This window comes from Protopterus annectens, chromosome 3.part0, assembly GCF_019279795.1.
Source record: "Protopterus annectens isolate FY-2018-M chromosome 3.part0, PAN1.0, whole genome shotgun sequence".
Taxonomy (NCBI): Eukaryota; Metazoa; Chordata; order Ceratodontiformes; family Protopteridae; genus Protopterus; species Protopterus annectens.
The window spans coordinates 1714394454-1714421322 of NC_056731.1; the positions used below are offsets into that span (position 1 = coordinate 1714394454).

The 26869-nt window shown below is 38.6% G+C and overlaps 1 protein-coding gene across 1 annotated transcript in view; it reads right to left on the minus strand.

Annotated features, from left to right (window-relative positions):
- Positions 1–26869, minus strand: part of KIAA0319 (KIAA0319 ortholog) — a 2335945-nt gene that overhangs the window by 1043753 nt on the left and 1265323 nt on the right. The window contains exon 9 of the mRNA XM_044065978.1: positions 21784–21907. Within this exon, the coding sequence (XP_043921913.1) occupies positions 21784–21907 (124 nt within the window). The remainder of the gene's footprint in view (positions 1–21783; positions 21908–26869) is intronic.

The window sequence follows — 26869 nt, forward strand, 5'->3', positions numbered from 1 at the left end:
TTTGTTATTTAAGGGTAAGAGCTCTGTGTTTTAATTCATCTGAAGAAGTCACAGTATCTACTGTGACAAAAAGCGCTTTATATGTATTAAATCGTATCCGTTTTTATAAACCTGAACCTGGTTTCCTCTTTTTGCAGTCCAGCTTCCGTAGTTTCATGGTATTTAACTTCTTGGTTTGTGGTTGCCATGAAAAATCCCTCAGCAGTTCCTCTTAGTCTGCAATTGCTACCCCCTTGCCATAATGGGAGGCATGCCTTTGCATACCATTCTCCCTTGGTTAATCGGTGCAACTGCACTGCAGTACTATGGACTCAGCCAGCTCTTAACTTCACTTAGCAGATATCTAGTGCTTCCACTACATGTTGTTCATGTGGTGAGTCACAGACACCTTTCTTCCCTAGTATATGCGAGCTGCTAGCAACCCCTCACTCCCATTCCACCTCAGTCGGCTCTTACAAGCTTTTGAGATCCTAATCAAACTCAGACCACCTGTGACATAGTCATGACTTTATCCCTCTATGCCATGGCACTAGCAATGTTCCTCCATGTTGACAGGATTAACTAAGGTGGCTTGGGTACTTTGTAAAAATTCTTTCTGGCTGCTTCCCATGGGAAGTGTACCAAGCAGAGCATGGTGGAAACAGATATGGGGAAGAATCAGGAAATAATGGAGAAATTTCATCTCTCAGCTTGCCTCAGAATGTTTGGGTGTATAATACCAGCCTGAAACTATTTCCAGAGATAGAAAAGTCTGGATTACCCTTGACAGCTTGTTAGCACTGCAACTCTCACCTGGACAAGCACTCTACGAATTTATGATGATGATGTATGATGTCACCCAATCCTACCTCTGGCTACTACACATGGGTTTAAATTCTGAAGGCTTAACCACAGTTTGTGGTTAAAATCTTGCCTCGTCAGACTTTTAAACCTGAACAGCATAAATTATATATATAGCAGATACAAAATGCCTTACTCCAGATCAGCAAAATATGTAGTCAAATTGACAAATATTTAAATAAACAAACAAACAAGCAAACAAAACAAACCAACCAATCAACCAATTAATTCTGTGACAATTTTTTGTGGTATATTGACAAAGGCTTAGGGCCAAAACCGGTCTGTGGCTGTTTTTTGACTTTTAATGAAGTATTGTTCCTTCTCCTTCTGTGCTGGTCCATTTGTTTTGGGTTTGCTGGTTCGTGTTTTGGACCTTTGCACTAGCCGTCTGCGCATAGTTTGGTTGTTTTTGCAATTTTTTGTGAATGCAACATCTGGTGAAAGTTTGTTCCTTGCTAAAACATGCTTCAGTCTGAAATGCAGAGCCACATTTCTACAATTAAAACATTTGTGATAAGACAGACCCACAATGGGATTACTTTGCCCTTTACCTCCGGTGGTAGGCTGAAAGCTACAGCATAGCCTTTTGTTCATTCTTTGACCCCAGATTTCTAAACCTACACAGCACAAACTGTATGCATCTCAGACAATAATCTTTATCCCAAATCAGTAGAATATAGTTAAAAAAATAAAAGAATAACAACCCGCTGGTACTTGTATATAAATACAGTAAAGTGTGCTCTTTGGCATTTCACAAAACTCACCAACTCAATTCCCTTCTTATTAACTGACCCTGGTACAGTAAAAAATCACCCCAATGCCGCCTGCGTATACTTAAGAATATATCTTGACCCACATCACCGGTTCAGTCATCATGTCAAATTTGCAACCTCCAAAGTTCTTGCCTACAGTACATGTAATATACACACAAACTGTCAAACTTCCTTACTAAAGATGTTCTTTTCATTGACACTTGAACTGGTCTGAAATTGGTCCATATGGGTCACTCTACCCCAGTTAACAAACAAACAAATACAAATATTACAAAAAAAAAAAAATTCTCATTCTCAAACTTATTCAGTGTATACCAGGCATAGAAATTCAAGTGTATCCCAGGAAAGTGTTTGATTCAAGTTGCTGTATCCAGCTGTCTTCGAAGTGTTTTTTCCCCTGGAGGATCAAAGTTATTTTTTGATGCAGAACAGGCTATGGAGGAAATAAAAATGTTTATCCAACACAAAGTAGCTCAGGAAGCAGAAAGAGACTCTGCTTCTCATTCTTCTCACTGTAAGGATTATAGAGAGACTTTTCAGTGAAACTTTTTCCAATATTTCAAAGGAAAATGCTTGACAGAGAGAAAAAAGCAGAGAGCTGACTAGAAGAATCAGAAGTACTGTGGACCTGAATCAGTGTCTGGTGTTGGGAGATAGAGATGAACAGAAAGAAGACCAGCAACTCTGAAATTGGTGACTAAATGTAAGACTCTAAAGTGTCTAATCATGTTTGTGAAATATGTTTTTGAAGAAAAAGTGGCTGAAAAATACTGGACTTTTGTTGACCTTGTTAAACTTGTGGGTGGAATGTAAAGAATATACCCCACTTTATATCATTAATGTTTAGAAGGACAGTAAAAGAGGTAAAACTAATTGTAAGTAAAACAATTTTTGTTTTTATTAGTATTTGTATAAAACCTTTCATGACATAAACTGCATGTTTTATACAGTAAAACAGTTTTGTGTAGTGTGTAGTCAAGGGTATTTTAAATGTGGGGGAAGTCTTTTCAGTGAAAGTTATATGTGTTAAAGATATTAAAGTAAACATGTACTTTTTTAGTTTTTATGGTATAACAAGAGAGAAAAAAGGATCATAGAGAGACTTTAAGGACAAGAGCAAGTTTAATATTCATATGCTGTGATCTTGGACTGCTGAAGTGGGGTTGAGGTATAAAAGTGCACTGATTAATTTATATGCAGAATTAGGATATTTTCTCTTTTTATTTTACAATGGTGAATGTCTAGATTAAGCTGTAAAAAAGAATTTATGTACCTACCATAACGTTCTATGTGAGTTGTCCATCTTGCCTTCATTCTGTACTGATGGGTTCAGAACTGATCCTCGGTTCCGACTTGGCCATTTACTAAAGCTCAAGGTCTTCAACCAACTCGTGGCTTACTCCCTATCCCATTATGCTCTCATGCCTTCCTCAGATCTTGTTTGCTGCATACTAATGCTCATATGTAACTTTGTTTGCTGCATACTAATGCTCATATGTAACTCCCTATTATTTATAAGACCAGAAGAGGGTTAAAGCACAACAGATGCCAATCAGAAAAAAACTCTTGATCCTGTAGAAGCCAAGGCTGGCGGTAGAAGGGAGGGTCATAAGAATGAAGGTGAGATGGACAACTCACATGGAATGTTATGGTAGGTACATAACTTCTTTATGTGAAGTTGTACTATCTCGCCTCTATTTTGTACTGATGGGGCAGCGTCCCTAGCACCATCTTTCTTGGATGGCTCACGAGAGTATATTCTTCATGACAGTGGACCCAAAGGGCCAAATATACTTTGTAATGAGTGATGAAGGTATGAGGCCTCGCCCATGTGGCTGCTGCACAAATGGTTATCTATTGGCAGTCTTGCACAAAAATCAGAAGAGGTAGAGACAGCCCTAGTAGAGTGAGCTTTTATTTTTTTGTGGCAGCTGTTTATTTACTGATTGATAAGTGAACAAAATGCACTCTGACAACCACCTTGATAGAGTAGTTTTTGCTACAGGCATACCTTTTTTGCAGTCTGAAAAGGATACAAATAGTTGATCTGTCTTTCTGAAATCCTTAGTTCTGTGCAAATAGAAATGTAACTGTCTATGAACATCAAGTTGGTGAAGCATATATTCTTCCTTACTGCCATACTTGGGGGAAAAGACTGGTAAGTCTATGGACTAATTCAAGTTGGATTCTGAACATACTTTTGGTAAAAAGAACGTGTTTGTCCGGAGTGACACTCTATCATTGTGAAATAACATATATGGGGGGGTTGATAGATAATGCTTACAACTCCGAAACTCTTTTAGCTGAGGTGATAGTTACTAGGAAAATAGTTTACCACGTTAAGAATTTTAAGTCACATGATGATGCTGGTTCAAAAGGGGGAAGAATTATCTGGGATAGCACAAAATTCAGATGCCATGGTGGTAGTGGGGGCTTAATGGGTGGCCTCAAAAGATTAGTGCTTTTCAGAAAAGCCTTTGAAAGTCTGTGAGACTGCAAGTCTCGGCTCCAACAGTTCCACCGCTATCAATTCCAAGCATTCCGGCTCCAAAACTGCAACTTGGGTCGGAGGAGGAATTGATGTAGTCGGGATAGGTTTGGTCAGATCCCCCTCACGGTCAGTTCAGATAGAAGCTTTGCCAATGCTGGTGTCCTCAAAAACCTCTAAACCACAAAATCTACACAGTATTCAAAAAGGCTTCTAGAAGATCAAGAAGAGGGAGTTAGGGATGCTACAGTCTGTAGAAAGGGGAACCATAGGGTGGGAGATACCGGTTCCAGAACAGGGGACTGGTTCCTCACTTGCGAAAGCAACGGTTCCAATGCCAATGGAGCCGAGGTGGACAGTCTCTCACACCCTACAGATTTAGGGATTGACGGAGACATTTTTTAGACTTTCCCAATGGCTCTGAATACTCTGGGACAGTAGATGATGACCTTTTTGAACTTTTAGCAGTTTTGTCAGAATTTTCTGTTGGAGAGGTGGACTTCTTCTGGGGACTTTGACCCTGTTCCAAGGCCTCTTGAAAGGAAGGTTTCACTAGTCCTCTTAAGATTAATCTGTTTTTCCTCTCCTGAATAACTCTGGAACTAAACAAATGAGAAATTGCACATAATTCCTGCAAATGAACCGCCCCTAAGCAATAAACATATTCAATGTGTCCATTGGTGATGGACATCTTTTGATTACACTTTGGGCACTTTTTGAAACCCAAAGGTTTAACCTCTTTTCCTTGCTTAGACATTGTACCAGTTAGAACAACCAAGTAGTCAAAGGAAGAATAGCCCTCTAACTAAAAACGGACTCTGCAACTCTCTAATTTAAACAAGTTAGCTGTCAGAAAAATATATACTTTTTTAAGAAGGATAAAACACACAATCACCACAACTCTAATAATGTTATATTCTAAGCTACTTAATAATCACACATGTAAAGGAAGAGCCCTCTAAATAAAAATGGACTCTGCTACTCTCTTATAAAAAATGAGCTACCACAAGGGTAAATATAACTAGTACACACTGAGATATAAGGACGTTAAGACAGCTTAACTAGCTAAACTATGCAGTCACACACAAACTCTATAAAGGTTATCTATAAACTAACCTTAAACTATTTCTACAGTATGCTATTATAGTATAGAAAAATACACTTTATAGCCACAACTAGTGAAAAATAAAGAACAATAAGTTTTCCATTTAACCAGAGCTGGAAGAATCACCCGATCTCTTTCAGCAGCAAATGAGATCTGGGGTAGGCACTAAAGCATCATGGAAAAGGGAGTAAGCCACAAGCTGGTTGAAGACCTCGAGCTTTAGTAAACAGCCGAGTCAGAACCAAGGATCGGTTCTGACCCCATCAGTACAGAATGAAGGCGAGATAGGACAACTTCATATCAGGTGTTTTTGTAAGCATGTAGGCTTTAAAAATAAGACAAAATTATGAAAGCCATGCAAATGCTAAGCTTCATACAACTGCAAAGATATTAACTTGTTTGTTTTCTACCAGCAAATGTTCAGTAGAGTCAAGGTATCTGCAGCTGAGGCCAGCTGTGGTTTATTGCTTTCTTTTCTTAGCAAAATTTACAAAGACTCATTGCTGAGTACATTTCTGTGGACACAAGCAGTGTGCAGGTGCAATCAGTTAATCCTGAAAATTCTGAGTATACTTTACTGAAGGAAATGTAAAATTTAAAGGTACAATGACAAGCAGTTCAGTGAAAAAAAATAAGTTTGAAATTATGGGAAGTGAATAAGAGGTGGCAACCTCCCTAGCAGCCTTAAAACGTCAATGCAGTTAAAAGAACAATATACAATTTAGTTTTATTTAAAGATAGCCAGTACACTTTTTCTTAGGGCTAAAAGTTAATGTTTTCTGAAAGCATACACACTGTTTTTCATATCTGAGAAAGGAAGAGAGATAAGAAAAGAACAGATAGCAATCAGTATAAGTGGGACCACAGGCTGTAGCATGCACTTTAGCATGGGTAACCTTAATTTTAGATTAGATAATGCCTGTAGGTGCAGCTATCAATTTGGGGCAAGTGTTCCCTTCTAGAGGGTTAAACGTCATGTTCTGAAGATGCACATAGCTCTGTGTGTTTGTCTCAAGTTAACAGGAGATAGGGGTAGTATTTATTTTTTTTGTTTGAGTGTTTTCATTAAAAAAAAGTCTTGAAAAATGTGCTAGAGGTTCAAATAGAGAGGAGAAGAAACAACTGTACAAAAGATCAATCTGCCAAACATTAGTATACAGCATGCATGTAACACAAAAGCTGGAAATACAAAAAAAAAACTGTTGTGTAAAATAGGTGAGAACAATAGCTTTTTTATCATGATGGCTATGCTGTCCATATTATCCTGGAATGTGAATAGCTTTACAGGTATACAGAAAACAGAGGGAGTATTGAATTATATTATGAAATGCAGAATGTAAATAGCAATGCTGCAGGAGACACATTTGGAAAGAAATGAGCATATGAATTTGACAAAGACAGGATTTCAGAATGGATATTCAGCAGAATATCAGGAACACAGGAAAAGGGAAGCAATTACACTAATTGCTACAGTGGGCTGCAATAGTGATAGATGAGGAAAAAAGACAAAAATGGTAGATATGTGGTAGTAAGGGGCTATTGACAAGGGAGGAGGATTACAACAACATGTATTTATATTCCACCAAAACCTGCTGTTATGGAGCTTAAGAAAATTTTGGGAGAATTACTCTGCTTTCAGCATGGAATATTGTTTATAGGTGGGGAATGGAATTTGATTTGCAATAGTGAGGAAGAATCAGGGGACCTAGAAGGGACAATATAACAAAAAAGGCTAGACTTCTGAAGTAATTTGTGAAAGTATTTAATATGGAAGATTTTAATTCATTAGTAGGAACTCGGACTGAATTTAGTTATTACTCCCCAAGATATAAAAACTGAGCTAGACTAGACAGAAATTATATTTCAAAAGAACACGTGCATTTAACTGAAAGCTTTGACACACGTCTAACAACTATTTCAGCTCATGCACCAATAACAGCTAAGATAAAAATGCAGGATAATGAAGTATAAATAAGACACTGGTGCCTGCCCACCTACCTTTTATAAAGAGATGAATTTAAGGAATGTGCAGTGGAAATTATTCAGGAGTTATTACAGAAGAAAGAAATATCTTCATAAGTTATAGCTACTGACTGGAATAATAACAAAATGGAGTTTAAAAATAGGGTTGAAATAAAAGAGAAACAGATATGGTTAAGAAGTAATAGAAATTATTTAGAGGGGATGACAAAGGTTAATGTTTTGCAGAATAAGGGGAATCTCACAGAACAAGAGGAGGAGCAAGTGCAGATTGCTAAAGAAAAAATAAAGGAGCACCTGGATAACATGCATAAGCTTGCAGTTCAGCAATTATTCTTGATAAAAACTCCAGAGCACAATCAAAGGCAAAAATTAAAGTGGATGGGGTCCTTTCTGATAATTTCTGCTTGAGCAGAGGAACCAGACAGGGGTGTCTTCTTTCCCCTTTGTTATCTGTATTACATTTAGAACCACTGGCAAAGAAAATAAGGGACACAGAAGTTAAAGGGTATAATTGGTATGGTAATCAAGAAAAGCTGGCTCTGTTTACAGATGACATTATTTTATATCTGACAAAACCAGAAAGAGACATTACAGTGTTCTGGAACATTCTGAGACCATTTCAGATATTTTCAAGAAACAAAATTAATAAAGCTAAAACAAAGGCAATATTGGTAAATGATATATTCACATACAAATTGATTTAGCAATATCCTTATTTATGGAGACATGATAAAATAAAGTATTTAGTAGTATGGATTAAAATGATTATGGTGTGACAACTAATGATATGTGGAAAGAGATTAAAAAAAGATAAAACAAAAACTGAGAAATTGCAAGCTTTGTTCATGGATATGGATGGCATGATACAAGTAGTCAAATGTTTTTAGTCCCTTTAGTCTTATACATAGGTCAGACATATTTTTATCAACCAGAGAAGAAGCGGTGGATAACAATTAATAAAGAGCTAGTCACGTGGGATATGCTGATTCTTCCAGCAGAACAGGGCAGATTGGGATTACTCAATTTAAAGGGACATTTCAGAGCTACACGGTTAAGGCTCATATACATAGCAAAAGGAGAAAAATATAATTCAAAGTGGAAAGGGGTGATGTTGAAACAGGGGGGGAAGCTGACGAAACAAGGAGAGACTGGGATTTTGGATGCAGACCTTTAAGGAGAATAACAATAATCATACAGAATATTATATCCATAAAGTAGCAGAACGTATTCTGAGAACTAAGCCAACACGGGAATGGAGAAAGGAGATTCTGCCAATGGTGATGACTGCAATTAGGAATACAGACAGTAGGCAAGAGGGGGCTGGAATTTATTGAAGAAAACTGGCAAATGAACCAAGGTAATGGCAGCAAATAAGTAGAGGGAAAGATGATAGAATGGAAAGATGCAAGAATTTCTTTGATCTGCAGGTCAGAGATTGCCTTCCCTATCAAGGACTGATATCAGAGTACAGGCAAAGAGAAAGAAATAGGAAGGTCCTAAATGAAATACCAGTACTGCTAGAGTTTTTAGTAGAATCTAGAACAGAAGCTGTCACTAAAAAAGAAATAATTAATACAGCATATAAAATATTGCATGATAACTATAACAATCAATCAGAGGAGGTTAGAAAGGATTGGGAAGAAAGAATGGAATTGCAATTCGCAAAGAAACAGTGAGAGGATAAATGCATGTCTCACAAATATGCAACAAAATCTATAAGATTTAGAATTTTTTCTTGGAAATGTTTACATAGATATTTTTATACCCCAAGTAGACTCCAGGGAATTTTTCCTCAGGTAGATAGTAAATGTTGGATGTATGACAGGGAAGAAAGAGGTAATTGGGAACATATTTTCTGAGAGTGTAGCGAGTTGGCAGACTTTAAGGATTCCCTGTCAGATGCAATGTCAGAGATGCTGGGTGGGCAGATTGGTGTGACGAGGGAGATGATTTTTCTGAGCTATGATACACAATCAGAATTGCCTAGAAATGGTAAGACATTGCTGTCTCTAATTATGGTGGCTGTCAAAAAAGCAATTGCTAGAAAATGGAACTCAAAATTTAAATCAACTATATTAGAAGTAGTGAATATAGTAAGAGAGATAAAACAAATAGAAGTGAGATCTTTAGAAAAAAGTAGGAGCAAATGACATAGGAAAAAAAAGAGTTGTGGGAACAATACATAAAGGACAGGAATGAGGTTCAAAAGAAGGCAAGACTTCAATGAGCTATGTAATGTTTGACTGAAAGCAATTGGGTAGATTATATGTGATGTATAATGTTTGTAACTGGGAATGTGTCAGTATGGTTTGTGATGCAAAATGCTTGCAACCAGGATTGTGTCAGTGTGGTTTGTTTTCATTTATGTAAATGTACGATTGCTTATATAGTAAGTGATGGTTTAATAAAGATATTTCTTGTTTTAGAAAAGGAGCAGGAATTGAATAATTTATGTAAAGTTGTTTAGATTATAATATATATATCAATATATGTGAAGCATAATGCTTTAATTTTAACTTAATACAATTTGATTACCTTTATATAAATGCAAATGTGCCTATGTCAGAAGTGATAATTCAATAAAGGTGTTTAAAAAAATAACTTCAGAGCACAAAAACTTTTAGAATAATGACTTAGGCTACAGAACATTGAAAGGTTGTCCCCAAACTTTGGGAACATATAACAAGAAAAATAACCAGAGATCCTGTAGAGGTTTTAGAGATATTCTGGAAATTGTATGAACATTCTTATAAAGCAGAGAAATGTGGAAATTAAGAAAGATGGAAATATTTATGGAAGACTTAATTATGCCAAGGTTAGAAGTAGTCGAGGTTCAACATCTAACAGTTAAGATAGGAGGTGATGAGATAAAAACAGTGACGTATAATTAATCTTCAGGAAAGTCTCCAGGAACAGATGGTATTCCTGTGGAAGTTTGGAAATTAGGAGGGAAGAACATGACAAAGATCTGGAAATTTTTGTTTAACAGTATTTTAAAAGGAAGAGAAACACCAACATCTTGGAAGAAATCTGTGGTGGCTGTGTTTCCTAAAGATGGCAAAGACCCTTCCGACTCAGCTTCTTACAGACTCATTTAAATTTTAAACCATTATTATAAAGTGTTTGTGTCTACACTAGCTAAAAGAATGGAAAAGGTGCTGCCAAAATTGATAGATATGGATCAGTATGGTTTTGTGGAAGGGAGGCAAACATTTATTTATTTATGATATTTTACATTTATTGGGTAGTGCCCGAATGGGCCTGGTGCCCATTTTCAGCAGAGACCTGGGGAGAAAAGCTCCAAAAACACATTACATAATGATTTACAGTGACATAATGAAAAAACAGTAAGCATTACTTATATAGTTAAAGATACACCCTAAGCATAAGAATACATCTAAGCATCACACAGTAATAAACATTCAGGTATAGAGAAAACATCATGAGAACATCTAAGCCAAATGTGTACAACATGTATACATTTTTTTTTGAGTAATCTCATAGGATAGAGTTTATGCTAGTGATGCAAGTCAGCATATTGAGAGTACAGAAGAGGAGAGTGTAGAGAGAAGTGAGAATTGCCTGGAAATGTGTAGGAACATAGCCATTGTTTAGAGTAATATTCTGTTGGTAGTTTGAAATTGTAAGTATCAGGATTAGTTAGAATATGCTGGGGAACAGAGTTCCAGGTTTTGGCTATTTTAAATGAATATACTGAGTATCCATAACAGTTGACAGATTTAGTTACATTGAGCATTAATTTGCCAGATGATCTAAGGGACCTAAGGTTTGTATATGGTTGTAGAAGGTCAGAGAGAGCGGTGCAATTGTCAGGTCGGTGGACGACTCTGAGTGATTAGCTGATTGAGAGATAGCAAGCTGGGTAGTTCGATCCAGTTAAGATGGTGAATAGCAGAGCAGTAATGCGATTTGTGAGGTAAGTTTGAGGCGAATTTGGCTATTCTGTTATAACAAGTTTCGAGGTTGTGCAAATCTGATTTACATAGGTTGGTAAAGATTTAGGAACAGTAAAGTAGAGTGGATAGGAAGTGGGGTCTGGCTGTTGATATTCTGGCATAGTTAGATAGATAGGGTTTTGCCCTGTAGAGTGCAAGTTTTATATGAACTGTTTTGATTGTTAGTGCTATATGTTTATCAAATTTTAGACAGTTGTCCATTGTAACACCTAGAAGTTTAGTTTGCTCATCTGGTTCAATTTTTGTTCCATTAGAGGAATAGATAGTGAGAGGGGAATGGGGTGTTTTTTGCACTAGTACAATTGAAGACCATAAGCTTAGTTTTGTTGGCCTTTAATATGAGTTGATGGTCAGATAGGTAATTTTCTATGTCTTGGAGGGCTTTCTGAGTTTTTTCTTGTAGTTCTTTAATGGAGGGGGCAGAGTAGATGAGATAGGCATCATCAGCATATTGAATGATAGAAGTGAGTTTTCTGGAGGTACTGAGATTATTGGTAAATATGATAAAAAGAAGAGGGCCAAGGATGGAACCTTGGGGAACTCCAACAGTGATGGGTAGAAGGGGGGGGGGGGGTTTGTTCATAGGGTCATAGGTTCATAGGTTGGTACTAGGCTATCGGCCCTAGGGCCTATACAAGCATAGCCAAACAATTCCCCGGATATTTCTTCCCAAAATATTTACTTCCCTGGACCCCTGTCTAGCAGGGTGACTGAAGTGATCCCCAGGGTGAATTTCATATCTCCCATCCAATCGTCACGGTTCCTTTAGAAGTGGGCCAAGGAGGCACTCTGCTTGACATGTATGGGCAGTATAATCCAGAGTATGGGGAGTGTCTGGGTCAGGAACCTATCCCTCCAGCATGTTTTGTTCATTGTGATGACAAGGTTTAGATCCCTGGAGTGTGTGGCTCTGAGGGATTGGGATTTCTTTAAGTGGAGCATGTCCAACGGGTCTATATTATACTCTCGAAGGTTTAAAACTTCGAATCACTAAAGATCGAACATTAGTGATTGGAGTTTTAAACCATCGAAACCAAGAAAAAAAAATACTAAATTAAAAAAAAAAACTAAATAGTGTGCCCCCCACACACCCCCTACCTAAATATACCAACTCCGAGAATGCACTACATTGAAGTAAACTGAAATCTCCCCCTACGGAGATTTTCCATTTAAACGTTCGATGTAGTGCGCTTTCGGTATTCCCGTGTAGACAATATCGCATTCAATATTGTCAGACTTCGAGATTTTAATATAGACCCATGTCCAATAGCTCAGGGTTTGACATGGCCTTGTATGTTAAGCAGAGATCGCCTCTGAGTAGACGATATGCCACAGAGTATAGCTGGAGTTTTTTTTAGACGATCAGCATATGGCATCTGCTTTAGGCCTGTGATTCTTTTAGTGAGGTATTTCTACGGCCTTTCCAGCTGTTGCAGATGTCTTGTGAGGTATATACCAAACTGGGCATTGTACTCTATAATGGGTCTAATGAGGGATGAGTACAGTGGGACAATGACCTCCTTTTTTCTGGATGAAAAGCCCTTAGTGATGAGGTGTGCCACACAAAAGGATTTCCTGACTGTTGTGATGATGTGGTTATCAAAGCTGCGACCACTGTTCCCCTGTGTCCCTAAGTCTCTCATCACACTTTCAGTGTTCAGTGCACTGCCACCTATGTGGTAATCCATGGGTACATGTTTTTTTTCCCCAAAGGGGGATAACTATACATTTCTTGGCATTAAGCTTAAGCCCATGGCTCTGGCACCAAGCATCTGTTTCTGTAAGGCCTTTTTGTAGAAAATCCACATCATTTGGGGATTCAATAATGGCTCCCAGTTTGCAGTTATCTGCCAACTTTGTTAGCCAGAGTCCCTTAGTGTTGGCCTGTACTTTAGAGAAGTAGATGCCAAACAAGAGCGGTCCCAGGACTGAACCCTGAGGTACTCCACTTGTCACTTGTCTGGAGCTGGATTTGGAGTCGGCTACTTTTACAGTCTGGGTTCTGTCAGTAAGCCAGTTGGTTACCCACTGAGTGGCATAGGGATTTATGCCCAGCTCAGTAAGTTTATCTATGATTCCAGAGTGGGGGATGGTGTTGAAGGCCTTGGTGAGGTCCAGATAGGCTGTGTGGACTGCCTTACCCTTGTCCACAACTCTGGAGACTGATTCAAGAAGTCAATCAGGTTCAGGAGACAAGATAAGCCCTTCATGAACCCAAACTGGGTGGGGTCCAGTGTTTGAAGGTTGCCAATTTTTTTTTTTTTTTAATAAGTTCCATGAGAATGCATTCCATGCCCTTGCAGATCTGGCTCGTCAGACTGATGGAATAGTAGTTCCCAGGATCCAAGGTGGATTCCCCCTTGTGGAGTGGGATAACTGTAGCTGTGCGCCACTCAGTGGGCACGAAGCCTGAGGTGAGGCTATGATTAAACATGACACTTAGGTGAGGTGCCAGTTAATTTTGTAGTTCATGTAGTACACAGCCCAGGATGTCATCTGGTCACATGGATGTTGTATTCTTAGCTTTGGAGAGTGCGGTTTCTACCTGTGTGGCCATGATTACCAGAATCTGGCAATCTTTTGGTATTGAGATGGGCTCTTTAGGGGGTGAACTTGGCACTAAATCGATCTGCCAGGATATTGGCAATATCCTTGGGATCAGTATATTTAATGCCATTCTGTTGTAGCTCAAAGCAGATCTGAGCATTGCCATTTATATTCTTGACATAACTATAGAATGCCTTGTGGTTGTCTTTGGAAATTTTACTTTTGTAACTAGCTTTGCAGGATTTTATGAGGAATCTCAGCTTCTTACTGAGGCTGGTAAGGGAGTTTTTTGCATTCTGGGATTTTCCTCTTTTCTGCAACAGTTTCTTCCTTCTGTTGTATAATTTGTTTATGGCAGGGGACCACCAGATTGGCTTCCTTTTTTGGAGGAGAACGTCTTGATTCTATTTGGGATGGCACGATTCATGCACGAGTGGATGTGCTTGTACAGTGCCTTAGATTCAGCAGTCGAACTTTCAGCTCCCATCTGCATGGGTGCCATGAAGTTTGTCACTTCTGACTTAAGTAGCATGAAGTTGGCTTTGGAGAAGTTTTTTACAGAGTTTCCTTACTGGGGAGTGGGGGTGGGAAGTGGATGTCAAGGGTGATTTGCTTATGGTTAGACCTGACCAATGAGGTGGTGATCACTGGTGTGGAGCATCTATCTCTCATGTTGGTAATAACCAGGTCTAGGATATTGTAGCCTCTGGTGGGACAATGGATTAGTTGATCCAGGGCATTGGAATTTATGAATTCCAAGAACTGTTGGGAAAAGGTGTTGGTACCCAAGTAGTTTTCCCAGTTAATGGCAGGGTAGTTGAAATCACCCAGTATTAGGGTGTTTGGTTGTATCTTAATATTTTACAGTATGTTTAGAAAGGTGTAGTGAGAATCTTGGGACATGGTGGGGGATCTGTAGCAAGCTACAATTTTGGATTGCAGTTTTACCTAGTGTTAGTTGCACCTGGAGAATTTCAGATGCATTGTGTTGGGCAACTAGCCTGGAGGTGTAAATATCCTTGGTGAATATGGACACTCCTCCACCTTTAGTGTTTCGGTCTTGGTTTGGTGGCCGAAAAGTGTGGCAAGAGTTGTAGCCTGGTATTGCAGGGGTGCTCTCTGCAGTCTTGAACCAGGCCTCAGTTACTGCACAGATATCGATGTTCTCCATTTTTAGGAGTGCCTCTAGAGAGTGCATTTTGAGGTTTAGACTTCTAGCATTGAGTAGCATTACCTTCAGATTTTGCATGCTTGTACCTGTTACGGTGGTGGTTTTGTCCTTTGAAGTTTGCCTAAAAAAGGCACTATAGGGGTGGCAAGAGCTTTAGCCAGTAACCTAAATCCCAAGGGTGACAGGTGCAGACCATCTCTGGCAAAGCATCGTGGTTTGTCGATCATGTCGTCCCAGGCAGACAGATACTGGATCCCCTTTGAATGACACCAGAAGCTTAGCCAACTGTTGAAGTCAATCATTTTGTCCTTATACTGTGGCATCATTCGGGGTGAAGGCAGGATGCTACTCAGGGCTTGGGTCATACCTGCCTTGGCCACATGATCCGAGAGCTCTTCCATGTCTCTTTTCATGTAGTCCAGAGAGGTACGTCTCAAGTCATTCACTCCAACATGGACAATGACATAGTCGTATTTGTACTTGTTGTGGAGTGACTTGAGTGCATGCATTATGTGGCGGATCCTGGCACCCGACAGGCAGCTGACTGTAATTTTCTCCTTGCTCAGCCTGGTGAGTGGGACATCAGTGTGCCTGTCTATACAGTCACCTATGACTAAAGTTTTGAGTACGTTGTCTTGCCTTAGGGGATGTTGTTGGGTGGCACACTGGTGTTGTGAGCTATGTGTCACTTTGGTTGTGACTGGTGTTTTTCTGCGTTTCAGCTTCAGAGGTCCTTGTTGCTTGGGCAGGTTAATGTTAAGGGACTCCGCATATGTGGGTTTAGTGTTGCTATGTGTGGGTGTTGATGGTGTGGGTTTTGAAGGGCTATGTGTTGCTTGAGGTGTAGTGCAGGTGTTAACCTTCTTCTCTTGACTGTCTAGCACAATCTTGGCTGGAGAGAGCTTTGCTTCCAGTTTGGCTATGTAAGTGCATCTCTCACAGGTTGTAGTGTTGGGTGGTAGGAGGAGAGGGTTGTCTGTGTATATGAGGCAGTTGCTGCATTGCCCCAGTATGCCCAGATTCATCAGGTGGACAGTAGAAATCACTGGAAGCTGACCCTTGGACATGCCTGTTTAGGTGCTTTTTTTGTAAAGTACAAGAGCTGTTTTCCCTTCCCTTTGCAAGGTACTTTGCAATTCTAGGCTGTTTAGTGCCTACGATTAATTTCTCCTTATTAACAATGACAGTTTAGTGCTTGAATCAGTTTAAGGCTTCCTAGTGCTTTCCAGCAAGTTGCAGAGCAAGTGCTAGTCACAGGGGTTCAGATTTTAGTCCTACTACTGAGAAACCAGCTAGGTCATAGGGAACATTTGAAGAGCAGACTTTCTGGCACCTGGAATAGTTTAACCATAGCCCCGCTGTGCTGCACGATGCGAAAAATGCGCAAACACACATGTTTTTAAGCCAGAAAGTTGAAACGGATAGCAATCAGCCCAAATGGCTAATAAAATTACAATTTCAGAGCTGGAAACCACTCCTCTAGTGTTAGATAGGCAGTACAATGCTCACCACTCCCACTGGTAAGCAGTAGGACTTCCCTCCACCACAGCAAGGTCTGGATAGCTCTGAACACAGAAAATAAAGTCCTGAAACCAGCAAAGCCTGGGATCTGGACTATACTAGCTAGGAAAGGCAGGAAACGAGCAAACAAGATAGTATTTTTTGTTTTTTGTTTTGGTTAAAACAGGTTAAACAATGCAATAATATGGTAAATAAACACAGAAAAGGCTAACACGCTTGAGTGTATAGCCCTAAACAGTAAATGCAATTAAAACTCTACAAAATTAGCAATTTAAAACTTTTTGAATGAAGCAAGGCAAGTGCACAACTGAAAAACGATTTAAGAGGCAGTAATACAGTAGAATAAGTAGCTAGTCTACATATACAGAAAAGTTTATATATACAGAAAAGCAGCTAAAACACACTAAAACAATTCAGATGCAGTGCAACCTGCACCACTTGAGTTGTAGCAATATTAAGGCAAATACAGTTTTAATAAATGCACTAAAATGTTGTTGTGTCTTTCGGCTTTTAGGGGTCGCCACGGCGGAACTCCAGTCCGCTAATGATTGGCAGTAGATTTTTACATGCCGAGTTTCCAAAATGTTTGAGAAGCATGGTCAGAACACAAGGAGATTCAGGCAAATTTTTTTTTTTTTTTTTTTTTTTTTGTAAGAAAGGGAGAAAGGAGGAACAGAAGGAAAGAAACTAAGTGGGTTGGCCTTCTCAGATGTTCTCTCTGTATTAGGTAGAATGAGCTAATGACACTGGTGGTTAGATAGAGAGCTATGAAACCAGGTTAGGGATGTTGTACTGAGATTATATGAGGTGAGCTTGTTGAGTATTTGATGTGACAGTGTGTCGAAAGCTTTGCACATATCAAGGGCGGTTGCAGAGACAAGATGGCCGTTACTTTTGAGGAGATTAACAGTGTTTGTGAAGCTTATAAGAGCAGTATTAGTACTATGTCTAGGTCGGAAGTCATACTGGATAAAAGGTTGTTCTTAAGAAAGTGGTCAAGGATTTGTTGGTGTATGCATTTATCTAAGATTTTGGCTAATGGAGAGAGAATGGTGACTGGTCTATAATTTGAAAGGTCAGTGGAAGGGCGATCTCTGTGGAGGGGTATAATATGAGATATTTTTCAGAGGACAGGTACATACTGTTCAGAGTTTTCTTGTATAACTAGTTTGGATTGGCTTAAGAGTGAAAGAGTAGAGTTAAGTTCAGAGAGGTTAGATATAGATAGTGGTGTGTTTGCACTGTTGCTTAGCAAGGATGTTATAGAGATAATAAAGCAGGCATTGAAATGCGTATCTATACACTGGTTGATGGAGCAGGGGTAGTAGGTTTTCCTGGGTTTAGGAGGTGGTTAATGGCTTGCCAGAATTTCTGAGGGTTGTTTTGGTGTTTTTGCTGACATGTTTGGAAGTATGTTTTTTTGACTTTTTTTATTTTTTTTTTGGCTAAATTTCTTAGTTGTTGGTAAGATGTTATGTTATCATTGCTTCTGTTATGGTAAAGAGTCCAGGCTCTATTCCTTTGTTTGAGGAGCAGTTTAGTCTCTTTAGTTAACCATAGTAGTTGCTTGGATTTGGTGTGAATTTTTCTAATGGGAGCTAAGCTATTAAGTATTTCAAGGAATGCCTTAGTAAAATACTGTACAGCGAGGTCTAACTGAAGGAAGTTTAATGGAGACCAGTCATATTGCTGTAGAAGTGTACTGAATATAGAGAGGGAGATTTTTTTTTGCTTTTGTTGGGGATGTGTTTGTATGAGATGTTATTAGCTGTGTGTACTCATTTCCTGAGAAGAAAGGTTGGAGAATGATTGCTAAGGGTATCTGGATGGCAGCCAACTTCATAATCTATGTTGGGTTTATTTATCAAAATCCAGACTAGCATAAATTGCTTATTGGAATGTTTATCTATGTGAGTGGGATGGTTAATGGTTTGACAGAAGTTGTATACGTTTATAAAGTTGGTGGGATTTTTGGAGAAACGGGTAAGCCAGTCTAGGTTGAAGTCTCCTAGTATTATTGTTTCTTAGGAAAAGTTGGTAGAAGCACAGCAGAAAATATTTTATATGCTAGGGAGGTTGTTTGAGGGGGGGAAGGTAGACAGAAATGAGAATTATAGACTTATGGGAATTGATTTCTAGACGTGTAGTTAATATTTCAGAGTTGGAGAGATCTGGAGGGGTGGAGTTTACTTGCGCCAGCTTGAGTGAGTCTTTAGACATGATGGCAATAGCACCACCCTGTTTGGATAACCTATCTAATCTGACTATGCTATACCCATTGGGAAGTATTTCCTCATTTTTTATATGGGGCTTTAGCCAGGTTTCAGTTATCACAACTATGTCTGGGGAGTACAGGGTGAGGGCAAAATGGAATTCATAAACTTTGTTTATTATGCTTCTAAGGCTGAAATTGGTTATGAATAGATCAGAGTTGCATCTTTTTGGTGAAAGATAGTGGTGAGAGGAATTGGAGAGGGTTAGAGTAGTTGGGTGAGGTGTGGAAGATGGGGAGGTTTGAATGGGTGGGGGTGTGGTAAGTATGAGGCCTAGGTTAAGGTGGATGTAAGCTTGGAATTTTATTTGGGTGAGGGAGTGGTGGAGAAGGAGCCTTAGTTTGGAAAACAGTCTGTGACTTATGTATAAGGCTGCATGCAGAGGTGTGCATATTACAACATTAATAGAACAATGATGATCCACAGGGAAGAAGAATGTAAGAAAATACCTCTGTTGTTGGTGGGTCCTGATACAGAGAAAGCATCTGACAGAGGAAGGAGGGATTTTATGAGTAGGACATTGGAAGCATTTGCATTCCCTGATACACTAATATGGTTAATTCGAAGGATATATGAAAGACTGGCTGCAAGAATTAAAGTGGAAGGGTTCCTTTCAGGTAATCTGTGTTTAAACAGAGGAACCAATCAGGAGTGTCCTCTTTTCCCCTTTGTTATCTTCTTTACATTTAGAGCCATTGACAAAGAAAATAAGGGACTCATAAATACAAGAATATAATTGGTAAGGTAACCAAGAAAATTTAGGTTTATTTCCAGATGATATTATTTTGTATCTAATAAATCTGGAAAAGGACATCTCAGTATTGTGGAATCTTTTGAGACAGTTTCAAGTCTTTTTGGAACATAAAATTAATGAAGATAAAAAGGTTATAGCTGTAAAGTATGTACCCTCACACAAACTGGTTCAGCAATACCCATATTTATGGGGACATGATAAAATGAAGCATTTAGGAGTATGGATTAAAAAGGCTTCTGTTATGACTGCTAAGGATATGTAGGAAAAGTCTAAACAAAAGATAATACAAAAATTGAGAAAGTGGAAACTCTTCTTTATACATATGGATAGTAAGATACAAGCAGTAAAAATGTTTTTGTCCCTTTAGTTTTATATACGGGTCAGGCATACTTTTATCAACCCTAGGAGAAGTTGTGGACAATAATTAATAAAGAACTGAAATAATTTTCTGGGATGGAAAGAGGGCAAGATTTAAGTGGAATAAGTTGATTCTTCCACTAGAACAATGTGATTTAGGTTTACCTGATTTTAAGGGATATTTTAGTGTTACACAGTTAAGGCTCATATATATAATACAAGCAGTGGAAAGGGATGATGATGATGAAGCAAAGGGGAAGTTCAAGAAATAAAGATAAAGTGGGGTTTTGGGTGCAGAGCCTTAAGAACAATAACAACCATACAGAATATTATTTTCGTAAAGTACCACAAAGTATTCTAAAAACTAACCCAATATTAGAATGGAGAAAGGAGATTTTGCCAATACTGGTGTCTTCAAGTAGGGGTACAGTAAACAGGCAAGGGGGGCTGGAATCTACTGGAGAAACATGCCAAAGAAACCAAGATATTGGGAGAAAATAACTCAAACAGGAATGGTAATAGAGTGGGATGAGACCAAGACGATATTTGGGCTGCATATTTGAGACTGCCTTCCCTGCCAGTGCTTGATCTCACAGTACAGGCAAAGAAAAAGGGTTAGGGGAATTTGAAGTGAAAGACCTGCTCTGGTAGAGTTTAGTTGATTCTAGAACAGAAGCAGCTGTTAAAAAATGATAATTAGTAAGCATACCTCTCAACTGCCAGATTTTCGCAGAATGTCCAGATTTTTGCCTCATATTTTGTTCTATTTCTCATAAAATTTGTGGTTTTCTGGCAAATCAGTGGGATGACCTGAGGACTGAAGTTAGTAAATAATTAGATACATTAGAGTTTCGGATTTCAAATCCTGCAGAAAATGTATGTTAACACAAATCATGTTACTCCAGCAACTTTCTAAGTTTATAAGAGCAATATTTAAAATGTGTCCTTATTTTTGGGCCTTTGTCCCCCCCATTTTTTCAGGCTTTGTCCAGATTTCTTGCACTAAGAGGTTGAGAGGTATGTTAGTAAGGCATATAAAATATTGCATGATAACTATAAGAATCAATAAGAAGAGGTTAGAAAAGATTGAGAAGAGAAATTGGAAAAGCAATTTACAGGAAAACAATGGGAAGACATGTATGGCTCCCAAATGTGCAACCAAGTCCAGAAGGTTTAGAATCTTTGCTTGGAAGTGTTTGCGTAGGTATTTTCATACACCAAGCAGACTTCAAAGAATTTTTCTTCAGGTAGAGAGCAAATGTTGGAGGTGTGATGGAGAAGAAAGAGGTAAATGGGAACTTATGTTTGGGGAGTGTAATGAGATGACAGGTTTTAAAAATTCCTTACAGAGTTCTGTATCAGAAATATTTACTGAGCAAATAGCTGTAAGTAAGGAAATGATTCTTTTGAGCTGGGATACAGGATCTGAATTGCCTAGACATAACAAAGCAGTACTAAATATAATTATGGTGGCTGCCAAAAAAAGAAATTAGTAGAAAATGGAAATCAAAGTCTACATCAATTGCATTTGAGGTATTGTTTCTTACAAAAGAGATAAAAGGACTAGAAGAGGGATTTTTATAAAAATGTATATAATTACACAAAAGTAAATGGAAAATAAGGGAACAATACATGTATAATGATGTTCAGGAGGAGGAGGAGTGAGGTTTAAGGGGAGGCAGGAATTCAGCAATTTTTTAATGGTGGACTGATGTTATTAGCAAAAAATATATATGTGATGTATATTGTATTTATATTGTATTTAATGTTAAAATGGCTTGTTTTATTTTTTGTTAATGTATGATTGCCTACGTCTTAAGTGACAGTTTAATAAAGCTGTTTAAAAGAATGAATGTTGGGTATGCTATCTACAGAATGTTTTTTATAATAAATAACTTTTCATTTTGACTTTTTTGTCCCTGCTAAAACACTGAGACTATCTGCATTCTCGGCTGACATTCACTAAATGAAGATGTGCCATTTATAACACTTACCAGGCTGTACAGTCACAGTGACTTCATCTGTAGATTGCTGCCCAGAAGAGTCAGTAACAGTTAGCAGAAATGTATAATTGCCTTCCTGTAAGCCAGTCAGTTGCAGAAATGGTGTTTCGATGCCCTGCAGAATATACAAAAAATGGAAGTATGGAAAATAAGACAGCAATACAACTAAACTAATTAGTATTAAAAATACATGATCTCTTAAATGTTATTGATCTTTCTTTTGACTGATTTATAGAAGCAGTTTAGCAAGAAAAGGGTACCATTCAAAACACTGATAAATGAAGTCTTCCTTTCAAATATTACTGCACCAAGCTATATAAATATTACTTTGGGAAGGTGTTGCTTAATTCTGTAGCACACAACATTCTATCAAATCAGCTCTAGCAAATCTTAGGATAAAGTGAGAACTAGTATTAAAGCATGTAAAACAAGTTGAAATAAACTGTGTCATGAACAGTAGGCTAGACACATTGCAAAAATAATCTTCAGAGATGAAAACTCAGTTGTAGTTTTGATATTATTGGAGCATTCTACCCATTCCTCAGCCCACCCACTGTACATCTGCCATGCATGTAGGTATTGGTCTTTTAGTTTACAGAAACACTTGCACACTACAGCCATAACTTCAGCTGTGGTGATTGACCACCCTTCCTTCTCACCTAAACAGAGATAGCCTAACATATGACCATGCCAAACACCAGAAAGTATAAATGTTTTTACCAATATAGTTAGGCAAATCCTGATTTCCCAAAAAAAGTTAGCTGTATACCAGATAAAAATAAATATAATCTGTTCTGAATAAGACACCCATACCACTGGTCAAAGCTAGATACAACAAAACTAAATTCTTCAAACCCAGCTGCCTGAAATTAAACCTGCTACACAAGGGAAAACTCCTCTTTCCTCAAGATGTAGTGTGAAGGAATTAGAAAAATTATGTTGATAACACAGGATGTGTCTCTCTTTATGGGGGTGTGATCAGGTTTTTGGGATAAAACTTACAAAAGAAAAAATATATTTAAAAAATACCTTCTTGAGTTCAAGTGCAGTTTTGATTCATTGTCTGCCATAGTATATTAATCAGTTAATGCAACTTTAGTAAATGGTACTGTAATCTCTCTTAGGTGCTATGGCTTCCAAGTTGATAGGTTTAGTTTAGAGAAGACAGGGAGGCTTCATCTCATCCCTAGTTGAAGAGTTTTTTTTTTTACTTGGTATACAGTTTATTTCTTTGGTTTTGGGGAAAGTAAAATAAAGCTGACTCTGTATTGATCACTTCAGGCACATGACCGCTCCATTGTGTCACTTTTGGAAAATACCCCCTCCTCAATGACCCTTAAACAGAAATTTACCCAGTTACCACCATAATCACAATAAAAATCAGATTATTTCAAGACGTAGGAACATCTGACACTATATTCTAAATATACAAGATAAATACAGGCAATGCACTAGAATAATAATTTCTCACAATTGTTGTATGAGGGAACCCTCCAGCACGGGTCTACAACTGGGATTATCTTTCTGTTTTCTTCCATTATGGTATTTCTCTCAGAAGTTCTCATGATCAGGAGCACATGTACTCTTAGCTAGCATATGTCATGACATCACACACCATACAGCGGATATAAAAAGTGTACAGGTTACATATTACATTATCGAAGTTTCAGTACTTTGAATACCATATGGTCGACACCATATGATTGAAGTACTAAAACTTCGAAAATGTAATAAAAAAACAAAAAAACATTTAATGATCGAACAATTACATTTTCGAATGCTGCACCCCCCCACACCCCCTTACTTAAATATACAAACTCCGAGATCGCACTTTAACAGAGTTAAGCACAGGAAAGGGAAAGTGTCCCTTTCCTACGCTGTAGCACGATCTCGGAGTTGGTATATTTAAGTAGCAGGGGGTGTGGGGGGTGCAGCATTCGAAAATGTAATTGTTCGATCATTAAAGGTCGACCCTCAGTGATTCTAACAATTGCATTTTCGATGTTCCAACAGGAACCCAGTGTACACACTCCTGTTAAAATGCCAGGTTTTTGTGATATAGAAAATGAGACCACAATAAATCATTTCAAAACTTTTCCCACCTTTAATGTGACCTATAACCTGTACAATTCAATTGAAAAACAAAGAAATCTGTTAGAGAAAAAAATATAAAAAATAAAAAACTTACAATAAGCTGGTTGCATAAGTGTGCACACCCTTAAACTAATACTTCGTTGAAGCACCTTTTGATTTAATTACAACATTCAGTCTTCTTGGGTACACATCTGCCATCCATTAAAGAGACTCTCATTGACCCCAAATAAAGTTCAGCTGTCCTAGTAGGATTTTCCTGACATTTACTCAGTTGCCTGCTACAGCAAAAGCCATGGTTCACAGAGAGCTTACAAAGCTTCAAAGGGATCTCATTGTTGAAAGGTATCAGTCAGGAGAAGGGTACAAAAAATGTTCATAGTATTGGATATACCATGGAACAAAGTGAAGACAGTCATCAAAAAGTGGAGAAAATATGGGACAACAGTGACGTTGCAAAGAACTGAACATCCCTCCAAAATTGATGAAAATACAAGATGAAAACTGGTCAGGGAGGCTGCCAAGAGACCTACAGCAACACTGAAGGAGTTGCATGAATTTCTGGCAAGTTCTGGTTGTGTACTACATGTGACAACAATCTCCCGTATTCTCCATATGTCTGGACTATGGGTAGGGTTGCAAGTCAGAAGCATTTTTTTACACAGAAAAACATCCAGGCCCAGCTAAAATTTGCAAAACAATACATCAAGTTTCCCAAAAGCACGAGGGAAAATGTGTTATGGTCTGATGAGACCAAGACTGAACTTTTTGGCCACAATTCCAAAAGGTACATTTGGTGCAAAAATAACATTTCGTATCACCAAAAGAACACCATCCCTACGGTGGAGCATGGTGGTGGCAGTATCATGCTTTGGGGTTGCTTTTCTTCAGCTGGAACGGGGGCTTTAGTCAAGGTGGAGGGAATTATGAACAGTTTCAAATACCAGTCACTTTTGGCCCCAAACCTTCAGGAGTCTGCTAGAAATCTGAAGATGAGGAGCAATTTCACCTTTCAACATGACACTGACCCCAAGCATACATACAAATCAAAAAAAGAATGGCTTCACCAGAAGAAAATTAAAGTTTTGGAATGCCCAGCCACAGCCCTGACCTAAATCTAATAGCAAATCTGTGGCGTAACCTGAAGAGGGCTGTGCACAAGAGATGCCCTGGCAATCTGACAGATTTGGAGTGCTTTTGCAAGGAAGAGTGGGCAAATATTGCCAAGTCAAGATTTGCCATGCTGATAGACTTCTACCCAAGAAGACTGAATGCTGTAATTAAATCAAAATGTGCTTCAACAAAGTATTAGTTTAAGGGTATGCACACCTATGCAACCAGCTTATTGTATGTTTTTTATTTTTTATATTTTTTCCCATAACAGATTTGTATTTCAATTGAATTGTACTGGTTATATGTCACATTAAAGGTGGGAAAAGTTTTGAAATGATTTATTGTGGTCTCATTTTTTATATCACAAAAACTTGGCATTTTAAAAGGGGTGTGTACACTTTTTATATCCACTGTATATGGACAGCATGAATAGCCCCTGAGCCTATCAGATCACCTCCAGCCACTGACTGAGCACATTTCATGTAAATCAAAAAAGTAATGAAGTAGCGGACTCCAAGTCAGACTGCCGACTAGTCACGAGTGGAGTCACACAGGGCTCGGTCCTGGGTCCTCAACTGTTTGGCAACTACTTCTCAGAAGTCCAGGCCAACACGGAGGGACTTTGGCTGACCAAGTTCACAGATGACTGCAAGCTGGGAGCCAATATTAACTCCCTAAGTGATGTAGACATCCTGCAGAAAGGCCTCACTGAGACCAATGACTGCTGTCGAAACCATGGCCTTAAGCTTAATGCCAAAAAATGCATCGTCATCCCCTTTGGGAAAAACTCAGTTCCCACTAATTACCACATGGTTGGGAGCCCACTGAACACTGAAGGCATTATAAGAGATCTGGGGACACAGGTTGACAGCAACCTCTCCTTCGACCACCACATTGCCACTGTAGTCAGAAAGTCCTTCTATGTGGCACATCTCATTATCAAGGGTTTTGCATCCAGGAAGATAGAGGTCATCATCTCTCTCTACTCTTCCCTCATTAGGCCAGTCATCGAGTATAATGCCCCATTTGGCATGTACCTCACTAAACACATGCAACAGCTGGAAAGCCCACAAAAGTACCTCACAAAGAGGATCCTAGGCCTTAAACACATCCTACATGGACAGACTCAAAAAACTCCAGCAATTCTCTGTCTCATATTTTCTACTAAGAGGCAATCTCTGCTTGACTTACAAAGCCATGTCTGACCCAGCTCTCTTAGAAATGCTACATCTAAAGAAATACCTCTGCACCACACACTCCAGAGACCTCAGCCTCATTACCACAATCATCAGAACATGCTGGAGGGACAGGTTCATAACCCAGAGACTGCCCATGCTCGGGAATAGACTTCCCATACATGTCAAACAGACCACCTCACTGGCCCTCTTCAAGAGAGAACTTGATGAGTGGATGGGAAATAGAAAGTTCACCCCCGGAATCACTCCAGTGGCTCTACTTGATAGAGGCACTGGGAACTAACATTGGGCGGCACGATGCCAGGGCACTCCTATAGGCTAGACTTGTAAAGGCTCCAGGGCCATTAGTCTAGTACACACCTATTTATTTTACATTTATTTTACATTTGTTGACCGGGCTAGTCCAACTGGACACAATATCCGTTTTCAGTAGAGGCCCGGGGAGAAAAGCTCCATTACAGGTAAATACACAACAATTTATCACGTTAGGCATAATATTAGTCAAAATATAAGGTAGAAAAAAGAAAAAAATTTTTCAAATACAAAACAGATACTCATAATAGGAAATAAACTTATACTATATACAACTATATTAGACTATATAAAAGACGTAACAGTAACACAGGATACAGACAGAACAAACTTAACTGGTAAAAAGCCCAATTCTTAGATAATAA